Here is an 18,479-nt window from a genome sequence, read left to right as displayed (position 1 = left end):
ATGCTTGCCTCTTACGATGTCACTAAAACCTTAACTGCTGGACTATATCGCCCGTATCATAGTCAGTTGTGTTCGCGATAGCCTAATTTACAACGCACACACACAGATATCAGTTATCATGTATTATACATGTATATCGAATTCAATCTTAGGCTTGGAAATATATTTGACTTCATCCCAATACGGCAAAATGTCATACATACATACATCTCATATGATATATGATGGATATTTTCACTAAAACCTTGACATGCCTGTAACTGCTGGACTATATCGCCCTTATCACTTTTCTGTTGTATTAGATAGCCTACTTTACAAAGTATACACACGTATATCAGTCACGATACACGTTGGTTGACAGGCTGGAGATCTCGTATCTGGAAATCTCGCTTAATTCACGGTGAATTTTGACAACAAGAGCATAGGAATCAGCTGGATTTTGCTGTTAATTAAGGATACACAACTTTACAATGGATGATCGTCTGAAGTACAGCACCCCAATAATGCCACCAATCTACCAAGCGTCCACATACTATGTTAAATCAATGGACACTTTTGAAGAACTTATCAACAAAGTAAGTGCTTGAAAGCTGCATTTTAGTCATGTTTAACACGAGCAGAACAGATAAAGCACAGGGAAGGCAAATTTGGGTCTTAACCGTGTGCTTAGTATCTGGGTTTCTTACCTCTCCCCCACCCCACCCCTTCCCCACCTCCCCTGGCATTCTCGTTATTCTTGAAAGGAGGCAGTAAGTGAGGGTGCGCTGCCCATTTACCTAAGCCAAATGTATATTTACAAAAGTCATTCAGTACTACGTATTTTTCTGCCAGTTTTCCCTCATCCCCATCGCTTTCTGAATGGTAGGCCCCATTCTCGATTCTCCTTTTCAAAAGTGCCTCCTACGTGCCTAGCTGGTAAAACCTTAGGCTAGACTTAGTGAACTGATGTTTCAGAAAATTTAAATGCAGCGTTCGACAACACAGAAATCTTACCATCGAAAGTGAGACTAAATATCTAGGAGTAGCATTTTATCTACATTGACCCAAGATAAACCAGTGGTGACGACATGTTTAATTTAATATCACGAAGTAAAATAGCTAATAGCTTAGACCACTAGTCCTTTAATTTCAGCCAGCTACTAGTTTTTCATCCTCGGCTAAAGCAATGTAAATCACTTGCTTCATCGTAGAAAGTTTAACGTGGATTTCTTTAGGCAAGTCATAAGTGTCATAAGTGTCATAAGTGTGCTGACAAAAGACGGGGACTTGTGGGTTGCATATTGCAGTCTTTGGTTCAATGCCCTTACCCTCGGAAATAAAGGCGTTTTGTAACATACGTTAGATAAATAGAATACCGTCACAATGTGTGCGGTTGCCCTTTCATATATACTCTGATGACACTATAGTTATCTAGATCTATGGAATACCCTTTTCTTCTTCCACTTGACTCAAGTTAGGTCAAAATTGTATCATCCCGAATGACGGCGGATATTGAATATTTTTCACGGTACAGCGTATAGTGAAAAATGATTGTCTTTGCGTTACGTCACAAGCATGTGACAGTGCTGAGTAGTAGTCACAGGTGTGACTATTAGGTGTACTTTGCAGTAGCACTTCAGTTCTAGCCCGACAGCTTAGCAGTTAGGACACACTAAAAATTTATTTTATAAATATTTATTTGGGTTTGTGAATTCAGAGTGAGGTCTGTCACTCTAGATCTCTGAATATCATGCATCTATATTTTATAGGGCGATGATTCGCATAAGTTAGCATCGCAGCTACAGACACAGTTTTCCATAGTGACTTTACTGTTTCGCATGCACAGTTTTATCTATGGTTTTTACTGAGCGGCATGTTATTCTTAAGGAGATCTGTTTTACGCACAGTTTTTCGGAAATGTATAATAATAGTAATGATAACGGAGTTCAAAGTTAATTTATCGGTAGAAGATTAAGTACATTCAATATGTCATTATTTGAGTTTGATACTCAAATGGTATATTAAAAAAAAATCTATTAGTAAAACAAAGCACAAATATATATTACACACAACGTATTGTATTATTTGTTAATGAATTCCAATTGAAAGAAATAAAACCGACTCCCTTCTCTTATCGGCCGGGCTAGTCGGCAAACAAGTATTTGCCTTTGTTTTGTGTATGCTATATAGAATAGTAAAGACCGATGATTTTGTGAGACGTGGATATAGCCTTCTTTGATGAACAGGTATGTAAATAAAAGGCCTGCCACAATGATTTGAGGACTGGGATCGAGATAACTTGCTCCCCCATCCCCCAAAAAAGGATATTTCAATCCCCGTAATTAAGTCAGAAGCGCAAGGAGGGGGCTTATAACATTTTTGAATGGTCCTCCCCCCCCCTCCCCCACCACCACATATATACACACACACACGCACATCAGGTTTCCTGACGATTCCTAACTGTGTCAACTCCATAAAAGTCCTAAAAACTGCTATACAGGCATATGCTTTGGGTAAAAGACATCATAATACTGGTACACACCTTATAATACTACTAACGACAGATTTGTTTGGAAGCCTTGGATGGTCCTTGTTTAACTCATTTTAAGTGGTTATCCGTAGAGATGTTCAAAAAATGCAACCACTCCTCCGTAAAAACAAGCAGTACCCTTCAAAAAGTGCCTTCTTGCATTTTCTAAATTAAACTGAAAAGGTAAATTGCTCAAAGTATGATAACCATTAGCCATCACATTAATGAGCAAGGACTTTATCCTCATCAGCAGATGCTCTATTTAAAATTGTATTTAGTTTGAACTTTTAGTGGAGTTTTAGAAAAAACGGACATTATTTAGTGGAACCCTTTACAACATGACATTTCTATAACTTCAGGATGGCTATTTCTATCTGCGACACGGGTGTCCCACATCTAGAGTAGCAGAGGACGCTATTAAGGAGTTAGAGGGCGGGGTTGGCACCTGCGCGTTCAGCAGCGGCATGGCAGCCGTGTCCACTATTTTCATGGCTTTTCTGAAGCCTGGAGACCACATGGTGAGAAACAAAATGTTGTCTTTTATTATATTTCTTCACTATCGTCAAGATGTCAATTTTGTAGGCTATTTGGTCATGCCTTTCATTTTAAATATTTGCCATACATATTTTCTGTTTGTAATTTTGCTCACTTTAAAATATGTACTAGTCATCAATTTCAATAAGTACTTCTTTAACTAAAACCAAGAAGTTGCGTACACAATTCCTGCAATTTCTTGCCATATTCTTACCATTTTCAACCATTTTCAATATCTATGGAAGTTAAATAGTTGCAATGAAATATTTGGAGTGTATTTATGCCTTGCCGTGGTAGGTGGTGAACTGCCCAGTCTACAGTGGTGTAGACAACTTCATCAGAAAGTTTCTGGTCCCCAAGATGCAGATAGAAGTTACCAGGGTCCCCGCCGGATGTGACGTAGAGATGTACCGGAAACACGTCAAGGAAAACACCAAGGTAACAAGATACTTATTTAGCATTAAAGAAAGATATGTAAAATTATTCTGCACAAATGCGTTGCCTCATTGTTTTGAGGCTGTCTAGATTTTTGACAATATTATAAATGACACTTACGGAATCGAAGGTCACATTGTATGATGCAGGGCATACTCGCCGGGCTCTAATAACAAGGGCACTCTCTCAAAGGTCTATTGACAATTCAAAATTGACTTTGAAATTGACCTTGACACGTCTTAAATCCACACCATCATTTTGATCATCTTTCGTCACATTTATTTAAAATCTGACATCCATTTCCGTTCACGCGGTTACCTGACAGGTGTTTGAGTAGGTATCGATCACATGCCAAACATAGAAGAAAGGTTAATTATGTAAATATCATTAAATTTACTCTGAGTTAGTCTGATAAATGGTTGAAAACATCACTTCATTTCATTTTTGCTTTGTTTGCCTTTTACTTCCTAACATCGCACCAAATGAACAAATAAATGAACCAAGTCAAATTCAAATATCCCCCTAGATATTATACGGGGAGACCCCCTGCAACCCAATATTGACCATTCTGGACCTCGATGCCTTTGGAAAACTTGGTCAGAGTCTCCCTGGGGTGATCACAGTAGTGGACAGCACCTTTGGTGGACCTTACGTCCAGCAGCCTATTAAGCATGGGGTGGACATCTGTTTTAACAGTTGGTAAGTAAGACATTAAGAGGCAGAGAAAGTATTTAGAACGTGAACAGTCAGGTCAAGGCTCTGATTTCTGTTCTTTTAAAATATTTGGACCATATATTACATTTCAAAAGCCTGTTGCTTTGGTTTCTGATAGTAGGCGAACTGATTATTTTGCTTTACAAAGAAGCATCAATACCCGCACACTTGTTACATGTATTTATATAGCCAATAAACTGTTGCCTGTGCCTAATTACAGCACCAAGTATTTGGGCGGCCACAGTGATCTTCTTGGTGGATGTGCCACGACACGAACAAAGGAACTGTATGACGTCATCCAAGATATGTCCATAACAGCGGGTAACAGACTTGTGAGTATAGTGGCCAAAGAACTGACCAACATATAAACCTGTCAGTATTACCTATAAAAATATCGAGGTGTCTAATTCGATATCGCAACTCTACAGATACATGTCGCATAATCTTTGTATCATTTTTCAAACCAATTACCTGTTTAGTTCATGACCCACATTCGTCATCAAGATTTCAAGTGTAAGGCTTTCAATCAGAATTCACTGATAATCCTTCAAATATGATATTAGGAATATTGTACATTGTAGTATACTTAATGATCAATTCTTATTCGTCTGATCGCTACCATTTGTTTATAGTATTTTTGTTCCCATTCTATCGAACAGAATCCCTTTGACGCCTCTCTGTTGTACCGGGGAGTGCTAACTCTCGGTGTTCGAATGGAAAAGCACTCCCAGAATGCATTGGGACTGGCCAAGTTCCTGGAGAACCATCCAATTGTAAATCAAGTATGGTATCCCGGCCTCCCCTCCCACCCACAGCACGACACAGCTAAAAAACAAATGAAAGTTTACGCAGGCATGATTGCATTCGACATGAAATGTTCACTGGAATGTGCCAAGAGTTTTGTCGAGGTAAAGAACGTGTTCTTAATGCAAACCTGTTATGTTGATGATTTTGGGGAAATCCGCAATATTTCTAAAGTGACCAAATGTTTTTAAGGGTAAAAGTATCTCTACTTCAAAGAAAAACTCCAACTGGGTGTATCGATTCTTAGGATGTGTGCACATACTATAACAAGGGAATACAAATAAATTCAAATACCAAAACCATAATGATATAAGAACAATCAAACCTGGAGTATGTTATGGCGATGTTAATGGCCTGGTCTTAAATCATACTTGAACTTTCCACAAAAGTTTTATAATCTTATCATCTGGCAATGACTAATCTCTTTTAAACTAATCAGTTCATGTTTGAGTATTTCAAAATCTAAAAGTGGTGAAGTTTGCAGTGTCCACAATCACACTCAGTTTACCAGTCAATCATGTTTGGATAATTTTTTCCATATTTTTTCCATAATCATATCTTTTCATGATGTCCTGTCTCATAAAGGTAACCAGTTCGTCATGACGGAACCTTATCCGTACTTTTCAGAATCTAAAAGTGATAAAGCTTGCGGTCTCCCTTGGCGGTGTCCACAGTCTCATAGAGCTAGCCAGCCTGATGACACACGGTCCGTGGATCTCTGGGGAGGAGTGTGCCGCGCTGTATAACCTTCCTGAGACCCTGATTAGGCTAAGGTTAGTGCAATTCCATTTAATCTCTATGAAAAGGACGATCTTCTGATTTTACTGGGTTTGCACAAACTGCACTACAAGACCTTGATTGGAATACTGATAACATGTAGATTGGAGACACGACGATAATGTGTTAAAGATGTTTTTTACGTTTATTATGATTTATTAGTGGAACCATTATAAACCTTGTGATAAAAGTTAAAAACAAGTGTTCTGTAAAACAATAATACGGTGCATGTTTTCTTGCAGTGTCGGAATTGAAGACCTGGACGTTCTGAAGGAAGATCTTAAACAGGCACTTGATAAAATACCAGTAGCTTCATGAGATAGTTTCATCGGAAAAAATTTCACACATATATATCTTAGAAATTATTGGCATACGCTTACGCGCACAAAAATAGATTTTACATATGTAGAAACATGTTTTAAAGTGCATTCTATGTGTTTATTGTTTGACGCATATGCGAAGCAAATAGATAGGCAACGTGGTTAGTTAGAATTTCCCAGAATATGATTAGGGATAAATGTATGTGAGAGGTTATGTGGTTAAAATATGTCGGATTCTGCTTTGGATAGACGAGCTGGATGGATTGAAGTTGGGTACTTGAAATATGCCATCAAAGCTTTGTATTGGTTCCTTGCAATTTCAATTACACTAAATGGCAGTTAGATAAATTACATTTATTTTGGGAGTGGATTACAAAAATATTACCTATTTGAGCAATATATTCATCCCACCGTGGTATTTGTTGATATAAATTTTTCTGCCTACCAGTAGATGTGGTGTATTCTGATACACCAGCGCAAATAAATGCTTTGTCAACTGTCCACATTAATCCCTAACTTTGATTCCATTTCGATGATCATGACTTAACGATAATTTAACAGACAACTACGTTTACTGAGGTACATGTACATACGGAATGGTATTTTGTGCGAAACGGGAACAATAACAATATCTGGTGTTTGACTGTCCTTTACTTCAATAAACTTTCATTTCCAAATGAGCCAAAAAAAATAGGAGCTCTGACAGTTTGCAACAAATTATCATGTTTCCTTTGCCACTTCCTCAGCCACGGCCATCATGGCGGCAAACATTTCACTACCGCTCTCGTCTATTTGGTCGGGTGGCAGTACAAAACCTACCCTGTCGCTGCTTGGACGGAGTTCCAGAGTGAAGGCGTACTTGATGCCAGCGCCACCTTTTGCCCAGTCGTCTGAGGCACCTGAGGTGCTATCTAAGAATGAAAAGAAAATAAGTCGAAGTATTCCAACAAACTGTACTGAACTATGGCTTTCCCATGTATTTATAATTTTCACCATTGGTCGTTTGAGAAGAGAATGTATATCCATGCTTTAAAGATGAACCAAAGACATTCCAATTCCAATTCCAACAAATCATAGACAAACTAAGGAAACAGGAATGAATTCTTAAAATGCACTGGAAGATGGGGTCTTACATAAGAGATCACCAGAGGTGCCGACTTCCCAGAAATCTAGTCCATTGGTGGCTTTGAGGGCGTTGGCTCCAATGGTTGCGACTCTCATCTGAAGAAATAGTATAAAGTTAAAGGCAGAAATGCGTAAGTAGGCCTTGTTTTTCCGTTCTAAATAACCTACACTAGAATCTCTCTCTCTCTCTCTCTCTCTCTCATTTCCGAAAAAAAGTCCCTCTAGTTAAAATTTTATCTAGGTACACGAAGGTTTCGTGGTAAAAGCTCCACTTTTTCAGAAAAAGACTTCCCCCTCCTTTTGAAATTGCTGACTGGGCCTGTGTATTTCAAGAATTAGTCAGTAATCATAATCTAATGCTCCTTTTTCAATCAAAAAGAGAGGATCGTGCTAGGAGAGCAGATGCACCGTGGTAGAGGTCATTTAGCAGTAGACGTATAGCACAGTGACAAAAGCATGCATGGTAAACTCATAAAAAATGTTAAATGAATAAACTATTAATAATACTAGTACATGGTTAATTGGATTCAACAGAAAAGTTGTTGAATAAATGGCTATCTAAATCACCTGGTCATCGTAGTCGTCAGGACGGACATCAGTGGTGTATCCCCAGGTAAGAAGCCACTGTTGGCCATACGAATGAAGCGTGACGTAGACCTGGAAGTTGCGAGTGGGATCAGACAGGAAGTCCCTGACGTTCGCAGCCTCGATTTCAGAGAATGCTGCTCGTCCTCGGAATATGGACTCACATTTGTTATCACTGGCAACTACCGCTGGAATTAAGCCAATGTTTTAAGACGTCAACTGCCCTACATTTGTAAAATTAGTAAGAATTAAATATATGTTTCCATGTCCGGAAAAAAGCGTTTTGTTCCCAAAAGTGTCCATGTAAAATACTTAGTGCGTATTGATGACAGATTACATATCACAGACAAAAAATAAAAAATTTACAATGCATCAAACAACTGTAAGAGCACATGTTGGGAAGTAGATAACAGTCACACTCACGTGGGTCCCACATGTATCCAAAGTTTCTGTTCAAATCGGTTCCGCAACATGGTGCCCTCTTGCGGCATCTACGATCATTATTTACGTCACAGTTGCAGTCAGCATCGTCGCCACTCCTGTTCTTGCGCCACAGGCGGTCCTAATTAGAAAACAGTATCAAAATGAAAATGATTTTTAAAAAATACGGGAACACGCCGTGCATGGGCACAACATTACTTGACTGTGGAGTTAATCTCTTTACACATACTAGTACTTTATTCTGGACATGAATCACAATGTAAATGAGATATGGGACTGCCCTCATAGAGATTTGTAATGTATTGAAAACAAATTCTTAGTTTTGTATTGAAATCAAACTCACCGTTGTGTGTGAGTACTCATAGCCGTCAGGGTTGACCACGGGGAGGATGTACCAGTCAAATGTGTCCACCATGCTTTGTACAAGTCCATTGGATTCGTAGGAACTCAGCAGCTGTGGTGGTATTGAAAATAATGAGGGGGAAACCAATGAGAGGAATTAAAGAAGAAATCTCATCTACATCAGTGCAGCAAATGGTTAACAGACACGGAGATAACATATTACTATTCCATATATTCATATATTTTAGAGCACCTGTGTAACTTAATGTAACGGTTAATGGTCATAATTTATATATTTTGATGAGTACCCAGAGAAAAAGAGAAAGACAGAGAGAGGGAGAGGCGTTGGTCAGCTTTAAACATTGTCTACGATTTCGTTCGTTCAGCCATCAAAATCACGTGAACTTGCCGTGTTAATAACTCACCTCGTTGATGATGTAGACTGCAGTGGCTGGTGCAATCCATTCTCGTGCGTGGATACCGGCGTCTATCCATATCGCAGGCTTGTTACCAGACGACTGGCCCCCAATCTGAATAGATAATTATCTTCACAGAAGCAGCCAGAATTACAGTTTTAGTGCCGTTAAAACTGTAATTCTGGAGAAAAATGATTTAGGAGAAATTGAAACAAATTTAACACAATTGTATAGATCTCCTTCCTCTCCCCCCCTCCCCCCCATGTAGATATGCATTAGACTTCACATATCTCTGACTCTATCAGATCGGAAAAATGTTCAATTTTAGTGCAGAATCAAAGAAGACCATGTTCATATTTATTCCAGAACATAAAAGAGAAAAAAAAACACTATGAGATTTGCTCGAGTTAATTATTCTTGTCATAATCTTCACATAAGTTTGGATGCGTGTAATACCTTGATTCCTTTCATAAGTCTTCCCTCCTGTGACGTTCCAACGGTGAAAATGGACGCCAGAGGGCTGTACTGCTCTGCCATCATGTCCAGATAATTATTAATCTATGAAATAAAACATGTTTATAACAACCGTAATATATATAATTCATCTTTAAAAAATTCAGCAAAAAGATTGAATATTTAAATTTATGATGTAATTGCAATCCATCAATGCTAATCAATTAAAATAATTCAATTCTATTTTTAAAATACATAGATATTCAAAATATTAACAATTAAAAGTAAAATATACACTCATAATGTAAAAGGTAGAGCGGGATATTTTAGGGCGGTATACGTGTAGTTTTCATTTAAGGTAATCAGTTTCCTATTGATATGGTCCCTAAGAACCCTTCCGTTCTTTTCTTTCGGTAAAAACTATAGGGGCCCATTAAGCCTAGTGTTGAGAAGTAATTATCAACACACATAGCAAATAAGACCATCACAGCTGCTTATACCTGCATTGATGAAGAGGAGTTGATATCTAGACGAATCATTAGTGAACAATTTTTGTAAATAATTATCTAAATGAAACATAATCACGCCATATAAAATATTAGACTCACAATTCTTAAAAAGAAAAGGTCACACAGAGAGATTGTTTATGACATCAAATGGCAAGTATTATAGGTCAGCACAATCGTGATTTGAAAAATTAACTAGTGTTTACTGTTTTATAGGCTTGTGAAATATGGAGTAGTCGCGAGTATTAAAGGAAGTATCTAATGTATTCAACATCGGATAAATGAACTAAAAGGTATCATTTTCCTATGGCCTTCGTCTTGAAGTAATTTGAAAGTATTACTTGCCGAACAGAACATCATTACTTATTTATCATAAGTTCATTATCTGCACACCTGTTGAACGTCAATACACAATTTAAAATATACATGTTTACGGTAATTATTCCATCCTTTAAAGGGCAAACAATTTTCAAACATTCAGAAACTTTCTTTTATAATCATAAAAACCATATTTCTATAGGGGCCTACAGCATTCATGGTGCTCTTACTGGATAGAATAGAAGTATAAAGTACCATGCTTCTTTTAATATTTTGTTGATACCACTCAATAGGAATGTTCTAATTTTAAGACATTATGACAAGAACAGAATCTGTAAAATTTATAATTTCCCCCACTGAAAAGATCGAGTTATCACCGCACTTCACTGCACTCACCTCGTCATGCCTTGCATATGTGTTAACAATATATTGCTGTGGTGAAGAAAACAACATTTTCGCCATTTTTTTCATCTCATTCCCTCTTGCTTCTTGGTCGATTAAGCTGGTGGCGTAAAAGTATACAAATATATTTGTATTGTATTTAATAAAGGAGATTCACTTTATAATCACATGGAAAAGAAAAATTGCAATTGTAAGATAATATTTAATTAATGCATTAATTTGAGATTAATTTGCATTAATTTAATTTTGAGAGAGAGAGAAAGCTTAAGAGAGAGAACGAGAGAGAGAAAAATGAGGAAATTATTCAACTGACCTTTCTAAGTTGTCAACCTTGATATAGTAATTGATGTTTGATGCAGACAGTTCCATCAAAAAACGTGACAAACTTTCCGGCGGAACAAGAACCGAGAGCTCCTGGTTCAATTTAGGAACTCCCCATACTTCCAGCTTAATATAACAAGAAAAAGATAATGTCTCTGTTAGGGAAACTCACACGCATTGATATGACACAATAATGAATATGGTTTTTCATTCTGAATGAGCATATTTACATAGAAATTTAAATTTTGTTCAAACAAAACCTGATTTGAGAATTACAGAACTAATAATTCTGTTTCCCACATCGACAAAATACATTTCTACAAATTTCACATGGATCGGTGATATGGGACTTAATTGAATGTTTGTGAATATGTATGCGTGCTAACGTGCCTTCCCGAGCGCGCACACATGGGAATATGGACAAACAAACCCAAATATGCGCGTTTACCTATGCACAAAAGTATTATGTACGTCTCAACCTGAAACATTGAAGGTGATGACACACAAGAAAGACAAATTTACGTACCTGTGACGTACGTACGGTAATCAGTAAAAAATAAACCCCCAATCAGTCACAAATGAATGATCTAAAATCACAACAAGCACAAATATTGGTTTCTAGAAAACGATTACTCATCGGGATTAAGATATAAAATCAGGCTCTAATGATAATCATCTCTGTCTCATAAATCACTATGTCTTTGTTATCGTGTTAAGGCAATAACAGCGTTTCCGTTCTGGGCATCCTGCTTTAACGGTGCGATACATCATTTTTATAACATTGAGTGGACTCTTGGGCATCGATGTCCCATTACGGTGACAGCCATAATTGATCAAATTTACCGGTCGTGGGGTTTATTTGTTGTCTTAAATCTTCGTAAATTCATTTTTGAGTAACCTGTGGGTCAAGCTGTATTTTTTTAGGTTATAAGTATAAAGAGACCAGATATGAAGTCTGTACCTGGCGATTCCAATTAGCGAGTATGGAAAATGCTAGGAATTACTTGAGGAAGATCACAAACATGTAAGGGCTTTTTTTGTCAAATTAGGCAGATAAAAAACAGGGTTTCACAATGGGTTCCAATATAACACGGCAGTTAATTGTCGTGCATTTTCAAACAAACAGCTTATGTATCCACGTTCTTAAAAATATCCATACTGCAACACAAAATATTAGGTTCACATCATTTGGAATGACTCTTGTAGAGAAAAAATTCAGGCAAACACTTTTTAACAGCGGTTATCGCAATAGAGTCTTTTCCACGGTCACGTAACTTCCGCTAAATTATCCGTGGGAACGCGAGATTTTGCGGGATTTATGTTTCAGGGGGAAAGTGTGGAGTGTACACGACGGACGCCATATCGAGGAGTGCTCATTTCAATCTGAATTTTCAGTTTCGTAACATGTTAACACCTGATTTTTTTCGAAAACACATTCATGGGAGCACTTGGAATAGAAATTTAGCAGAAGTACCTGATGACTTTTCAATGAAAGAACTAAAAACGTACCTCATCGACAGCAAAGATAGGACATTCGGTACTTTTGTAGTATACCCCCCCACCCTGTAACTTCCTGAAACCTTCACTTTTCAAACATTTTTTTACAGTGTCTTTTGCACCTATGTCAAGCTGTTGAAATAAAACGTTTTTGTAATTACCTGTGGTCTTTTTATTAGTTTTAATCACGTTTAATCCACCCCATTGAAATACAATGTGAAAATTTACAATGTAACCGCAGCTTGCTGCGTTTTCGTTGGCTAACTCTACCTTATTTTATGTGAACATAGGATTGATACATTGTATACTTGGATTTCCTCTGTGAAATTATTATGAGCTACTTGTTCACATAAAATTACCTTAGGGTTAGCCAACGAAAATGCGGCAAGTTATTGACTGCGGGTGTAAATTGACGATTCTAACTTTGTATTTCAATGGGCTGGATTAAACGTGAATAACACTAATAAAAAGTCCACAGGTAATTACAAAAGCATTTTATTTCAACAGCTTTGACATAGATAAACAATAAAATGTAAAAAACTGTTTGAAAAGTGAAAGTTACAGAAAGTTACAGGGTGGGGTGGGGGGGTATACTACAAAAGTACCGAAGGCCCCTTCTACTCTTTCCCCCTGAGAAACAGTCCCGCACAAAATGGCGCGAACTGCGCATGCTCACGATTTCGTGGAAAAGACTCTGAACTTTGTGCTTGCCATTAGACCGCGTGGACCTTCAAAGACGGCTATACCTCTGTAATAATCTATATAGAGACAATTACAAAAATAAGAACAATTTTAAGAAAAAATGGACTAACTTTGAATGAAGGAATGGCTTCATAAGCCATTGGTAAGTATGGAAAAATCGTCGTTCACCCAGGATAATCCGTTTTATGGCCAAACGGACAGCTTTTATTCCTTTAAGCTCCCTGAAAACCACGAAAAGTGCACAGTCATTGATTTTTGATATGCGAAATCCAGACAGGATGGCTTTAGCATAAAGCTTGTCTAAGAGCCTACTAGATCTTAATAAATGAGCTCGATCGCTTCCATTTTATTCAATTGTAAATGGACAGTGGCATCAGACTTAATGTTATAATGGATATGGTACAATACCAGTGTCACTGTCTGTGCTCGTCAACCAGAACCGTCACATATCAGTTATTATATCTCATCAATGCCCCTTTCAGTGGCGGATTTAGGGGGGGGGGTTGTCAAGGGGGTCCTGACACCCCTTCATTTTCTGAAAATTCACTTCACTTTTGAAATTAGAATTTTGACTAGCTGAATCATAGTTCTTAACCGTATCAAATAGCAACGTTTGCCCTCTAAATTACCAAGATTTTCGTGACCCTTAACCAGTTCCCGAACCCCATGCAAAGGGGGGGGGGGGGGGGGGTGGAGGGTCGGCTTCACATCCCCCCCCCCCCTCCTCTTTCAAATAATCCTGGACCCTCCCCTGCCTTTAATTGATCAGCTTTCCCATTGGGTTTTGTAAGAATTCCGGATGGCTGGGCTGCTGGACTGTTTACTATGACTTCAGATAGAAAATACATTCTAAATAAATAATCAGTTCCATTAGAGTGTTCGCAGTATAAAACACGGAAGTTACCCAATCGTATTCAACGGTGATAACTCCCTCGTGATTTGAATTCTGGGATTATGGAACGCAACATGCGTTTTGTTTGATAATTAGTTCATAGTGCATCACAAGGTAATATAAATGTCTATAGCATCTGCCGATTATTCCTTCAATCGAAGGGCTTCTTAATGGACCACTAGGTTTGACGAATGTGGTGGGAATACCAACACGTCTTCTAAATTTCTAGAAGGCGTTTTTCATGTCGTGTTGTATTATGCAATTCCCTCTTCAATCGCGGAAGAAATCAAACAAAATAAACTTCTCACGAAGAGAATCTTTCAGACTCAGACTGAGAGTTCTAGCTACGAGTATAGCTCATCTCTCTGTGTTCCCAAGAGTTCAGCATGTACTTCACTCCAACTGGGAAACAAAGGGACACATTTAATACTCGTTTATATCGTGGAGAAGTTTTCGACTTCTAAATTTCTATAAATGACATTACGAATTAACGTCCCCAATCCCCATCATTCTCCATTACGGGGCTGCCTCCGAATGAGAAAAAACGGGCTTATATTTCGCAATTCTTTCAATGGCTTTGGATAATGTGTATCTTAAAGCTTAAGCAAAAAATGCTGGAACTACCAGGTGATTTAAATGGCGGTTATGTTAATTAAGGCCTATTGCTCATTGTGCGTTAGGAAAAGGCAAATAATTTTGCTCACCTCTAAACGTCTGACACTTGCAATTTGTGTGAAATCTTCAATCTGGTCTTCATTTTCAGGAATAACAGAAATCACTTTATAGCTGAGAAAAGTAAAATAAATTGACAATGTGAGATATTTGTGACATTAAGAATAAAATAAGTCATTTTACGATGCCTGAATTTATGTTCTTTTATAAAAAGGAAAAGGTAGGGCTGCCATCTCCGCTATTTTTCATCGTTATCAATTTGTTTTCGTGTGTATTGAATCTCTCTCTCTCTCTCTAAAATGCCAACCCTTTGAACTACACACATAGAGCTCCATAATGGAATGTATTATCCATATGTAGGCCTACTCTTTGGATGCCATAATGCACCACACTAATGCTATAACGCAAATATCATTGCTCTCATATCATTCTTCTTTCCAAAGTGACTTTGGTTCAACATAATTTCCATAACATGTCAACAATAGTACAAATATTGACTGAAAGGAAATAAGAGTACTGGATTCCAATTTTTTTCTGAAACCCAACTTGCGCCACGCCCAATCGAACATGAAAGTAGACACATTTATTCATTTGTAAGGAATATCCACACAAAGAGACAAAGTGACGGACAAATATATGCGAGTATACACATGCGCCCTACCCCTTCCTCAAAAAAAGAAAAAGTAAGTAGAAAATGCATATTTAAATTTTTATATCTGCACATAATATGATTATGGCTGTTGCCGCACGACGTCATTTCGACGACAATCTGCCTTGTTGACGGTGATGACGTTATGTAATTGCTTGGGTAGCTATGGCAACCCTGATTACAAAAAACAAAATCATGTAGTTTACCCGACAACCTGTGCGTTAATTAGTGGACAATCAAGCCTTGAGCCGATGATGCAACGGGCTTGTGACTGTTTACTTAGAGAACGCATTTTGTCCATTTTCACAAACATGTAACAAAAAAGTGTTGAAATGTTTAATGTTTAATTTCATTAACACAGATGTATGAACTTGATGCTGACTATCAAATATAAACATAGCCCCCTTTTGAAGAGGGGGGGGGGGCGTTAGGCAAGGGAACTTTCTGTAAGAGGTCGGAAGCCCGGTATAAAATTGGTTTAACAGGCACACAATAGGAAACAGACCGAAATGCTATCTTGTGAGACCTAGTAAAGGCACAGAAATGACATATTAGAAAATTGTCTTTTCCTTCACTTACATCGACATAACCAAATAACACCAACAATGATAATCCCGTTTTTACAATTTGCAATCGATTAAGAACAAAAAGATTTCCCGATGCCAATTATTACGTACCCATTGTAAGACTTCTTCGAACCCTGGCCCTCAGCAAGAAACAGCAACAGTAACAACGGGACAATCCGGCACCCTCGCATGACACTGATCGTAATAAGACTCCCTGACGTTTTGATTCTGTCATTGGTGATGCAGTCCTTTTTATTGCTAACGCGATTAGAAAATAAAACAAAGTCTATTCCCCCGCATGGACGCCGTTCCCAGAGTGGAGTGGCATTGGTTAATGTGAAGTGATCTTGACGCGAGGGCTGGAAGTGGATTAATCAATCAAGGATCTCGGTGGCATTACAACCTAGGACACATGTTCATTTCTGTCTACGAGATCAGACAGGTGATCACAACACATTCGCTGGCAAATAGAGTATTAACGCTTAACAATGTCACACAATATGATCATTGGTGGCGATTGGGTTACCAGCTAGTGCGGGCGCTAAATATTGGTATGGAAAATTAATGTTCAAATTATGAATGATCATCATTGATCTATATGCGTTGTATTATTTCTAACTCTGTGAACCCTGCTGCTTGCCTGTCTCAGTATCTTGTAATGCAGTCTTCAACCCCCCCACCCCCCCCACCCCCCTCCCCCCCCCCCCCCCCCCCACACACACACACACTAATTAATTCCCAATCAACCGAGTGGAACAAGATCTTAAATAATCCAAATGTTATCCTAAAAAACTTAAATGCATTAAATACATCTTTTACTCAATTAGTATTTATCAGATCTGTTAACTTTTCACGCCATGAGTTTTACGACTTCCTGTTACCCAGAGTTAATTTCATTTATATTACGCCTCTCAGTGTTGTGAACTCTCATATGGCAGGCCACGAGTAGTATAATAAAGCACATCTAAAGAGACATTAGTCATTTTTACCATGTGAGAGTATTTCGTCTCAGTCATCTGTTTACTTATTACAGCAAATTGTGATTATTACCCGTATCACACGGATAGGTCATACCACATATACACGAGTGTGAATTTATGTCCATGTGAACGCGTATGTATGTGTATTTATATGTGCGATACACCCGATTGCCATATACACAATCGGTCTACGTGGATCGGCCAAACTCTGCGGGGACTCTCGCTGAGTCCAATCAGCTTAACGTGTGTCCGTGTGCGAAGGAGAGAGAGAGAGAGAGAGAGAGAGAGAGACAGAGAGAGAGGTACAGTTTTTAAAAATAAAACTCGTAATACATAAAATCTCAGCCGCCTGAACCACGACCTTTTCTCGTTTGTATAACGTAGCTGACACCTTGGTTTAATGTGACAACACCACCATCAGCAGCCATAAAGCTTCAATAATCAAGGATTTAATGCATCCGCAAAGACCCGCATATTGATTGACTGAATTTTTCATAGCTTTCAAGACAGCGTGCTGTAACAATTTTTATATCAGGACCAATTAGGCATCGTGTAAGACCCCATTCCCAGAGATTAGATCGATCCAAACTAGATCGACCTAACTCCCTGGGGGTTCACGCTAAATAGCTGTCAGCAGAGCGGGCTCGAAAGTTAATTACCCCCTTACGGCTTGTTGTAGGTGGGACGGACATTTAAGCCGGAATATCTGACAGTAATCTAGTGAGACTCCCCACGGGGATAGATCGATCTAAAATCTATGGGAATACGCCCTAAGAATCTACATGCACATAGTAGGGACCATTCAGAATAGAAGATCTGAGTATCAACTGGTCCAAGTCTCTCCGCCTCTTACACGCCTCCCCACGCGTCGTCCCTGCTGGGGCACAGTAATTAAATCTCGGCTCCATTCAACCAGACGCGTGGGGGGCGTGTTAGAGGCGGAGATACCATTATAGGATTAAGCGGTCTTCCTTTCATGTAGGGTCCGCCATATTTGAGCCTTTGACAAGTTGATACTCGGATATACTGAATGGCCCTTTAGTCGTTTCCAAAATAAAACCCGGCAAGGTATTTTAATTAAAATTATACCATTTAAAATTAATTACAGTGTAGCACTTTATATTGTCAATTGAGGACAGCCTGTACCCTATTTCCGGCAGGTCATGAAGCCTTGTTCTGGCCATGTGAGTACCTTCAAGGGCATTTACAGTATAGGGATTGTCGGCATACAGATGGCATTCGTCCCATTAATAACACCAATACTCCAACTAACCAAAACCTGTATTTATCACATGGAAGCCCAGACTTTCATTCCTGTTACACCAGCATACAGTACACGTTTCTACAGCTAAGCTAGAACTTGGAAACGCATGTCGTAAACGCATCCTCTTCAAGGGCGTGCATCCATCTGCGCACTGCGTTCGATGTCAACGCTATTAAGAACCTGTCACCATCAACTTGCGAACACACACTTTTTCAATGTTACTGAATAATTGCAGCATCCTAAATCGATAGTGAC

General features: G+C 38.5%; 2 protein-coding genes across 4 annotated transcripts; one reads left to right on the top strand and one right to left on the bottom strand.

Moving 5' to 3' along the window:
- The first annotated feature begins 324 nt into the window (after positions 1–324).
- LOC106174001 (uncharacterized) lies at positions 325–6,575 on the top strand. 2 transcript variants are annotated; one of them, XM_013555370.3, is made up of 8 exons: positions 325–575; positions 2,869–3,027; positions 3,341–3,481; positions 4,005–4,177; positions 4,413–4,524; positions 4,852–5,100; positions 5,624–5,769; positions 6,016–6,575. In XM_013555370.3, exons 1-8 carry the CDS (start codon positions 471–473, stop codon positions 6,089–6,091), a joined length of 1,161 nt encoding a protein of 386 aa, XP_013410824.1. In that variant the 5' UTR covers positions 325–470; the 3' UTR covers positions 6,092–6,575. The 2 variants fall into 2 exon arrangements, with proteins under 2 accessions (XP_013410824.1, XP_086867537.1); XM_087011411.1 differs by lacking the exon at positions 325–575 and adding an exon at positions 2,182–2,225.
- A 151-nt stretch (positions 6,576–6,726) lies between these two features.
- LOC106174002 (carboxypeptidase B) lies at positions 6,727–16,515 on the bottom strand. Of its 2 annotated transcripts, XM_087011409.1 has the most exons (11): positions 16,092–16,515; positions 14,798–14,879; positions 10,995–11,128; positions 10,676–10,781; positions 9,459–9,560; positions 9,012–9,116; positions 8,588–8,698; positions 8,227–8,365; positions 7,786–7,991; positions 7,227–7,314; positions 6,727–7,004 (listed from the first exon to the last, which is right to left on the bottom strand). In XM_087011409.1, the coding sequence occupies exons 1-11, from the start codon at positions 16,169–16,171 to the stop codon at positions 6,814–6,816; spliced, it is 1,344 nt and encodes a 447-aa protein (XP_086867535.1). In that variant the 5' UTR covers positions 16,172–16,515; the 3' UTR covers positions 6,727–6,813. The 2 variants fall into 2 exon arrangements, with proteins under 2 accessions (XP_086867535.1, XP_086867536.1); XM_087011410.1 differs by lacking the exons at positions 14,798–14,879; positions 16,092–16,515 and adding an exon at positions 13,312–13,414.
- Between the last annotated feature and the right edge of the window lie 1,964 nt (positions 16,516–18,479).

The sequence above is a fragment of the Lingula anatina genome, chromosome 4 (genome assembly GCF_051362555.1).
Source record: "Lingula anatina isolate TDL-2025a chromosome 4, LinAna3.0, whole genome shotgun sequence".
NCBI lineage: Eukaryota > Metazoa > Brachiopoda > Lingulata > Lingulida > Lingulidae > Lingula > Lingula anatina.
The sequence above is the reverse complement of the archived record's forward strand: the minus strand, read 5'-3'. Positions and strand labels throughout refer to the sequence as shown.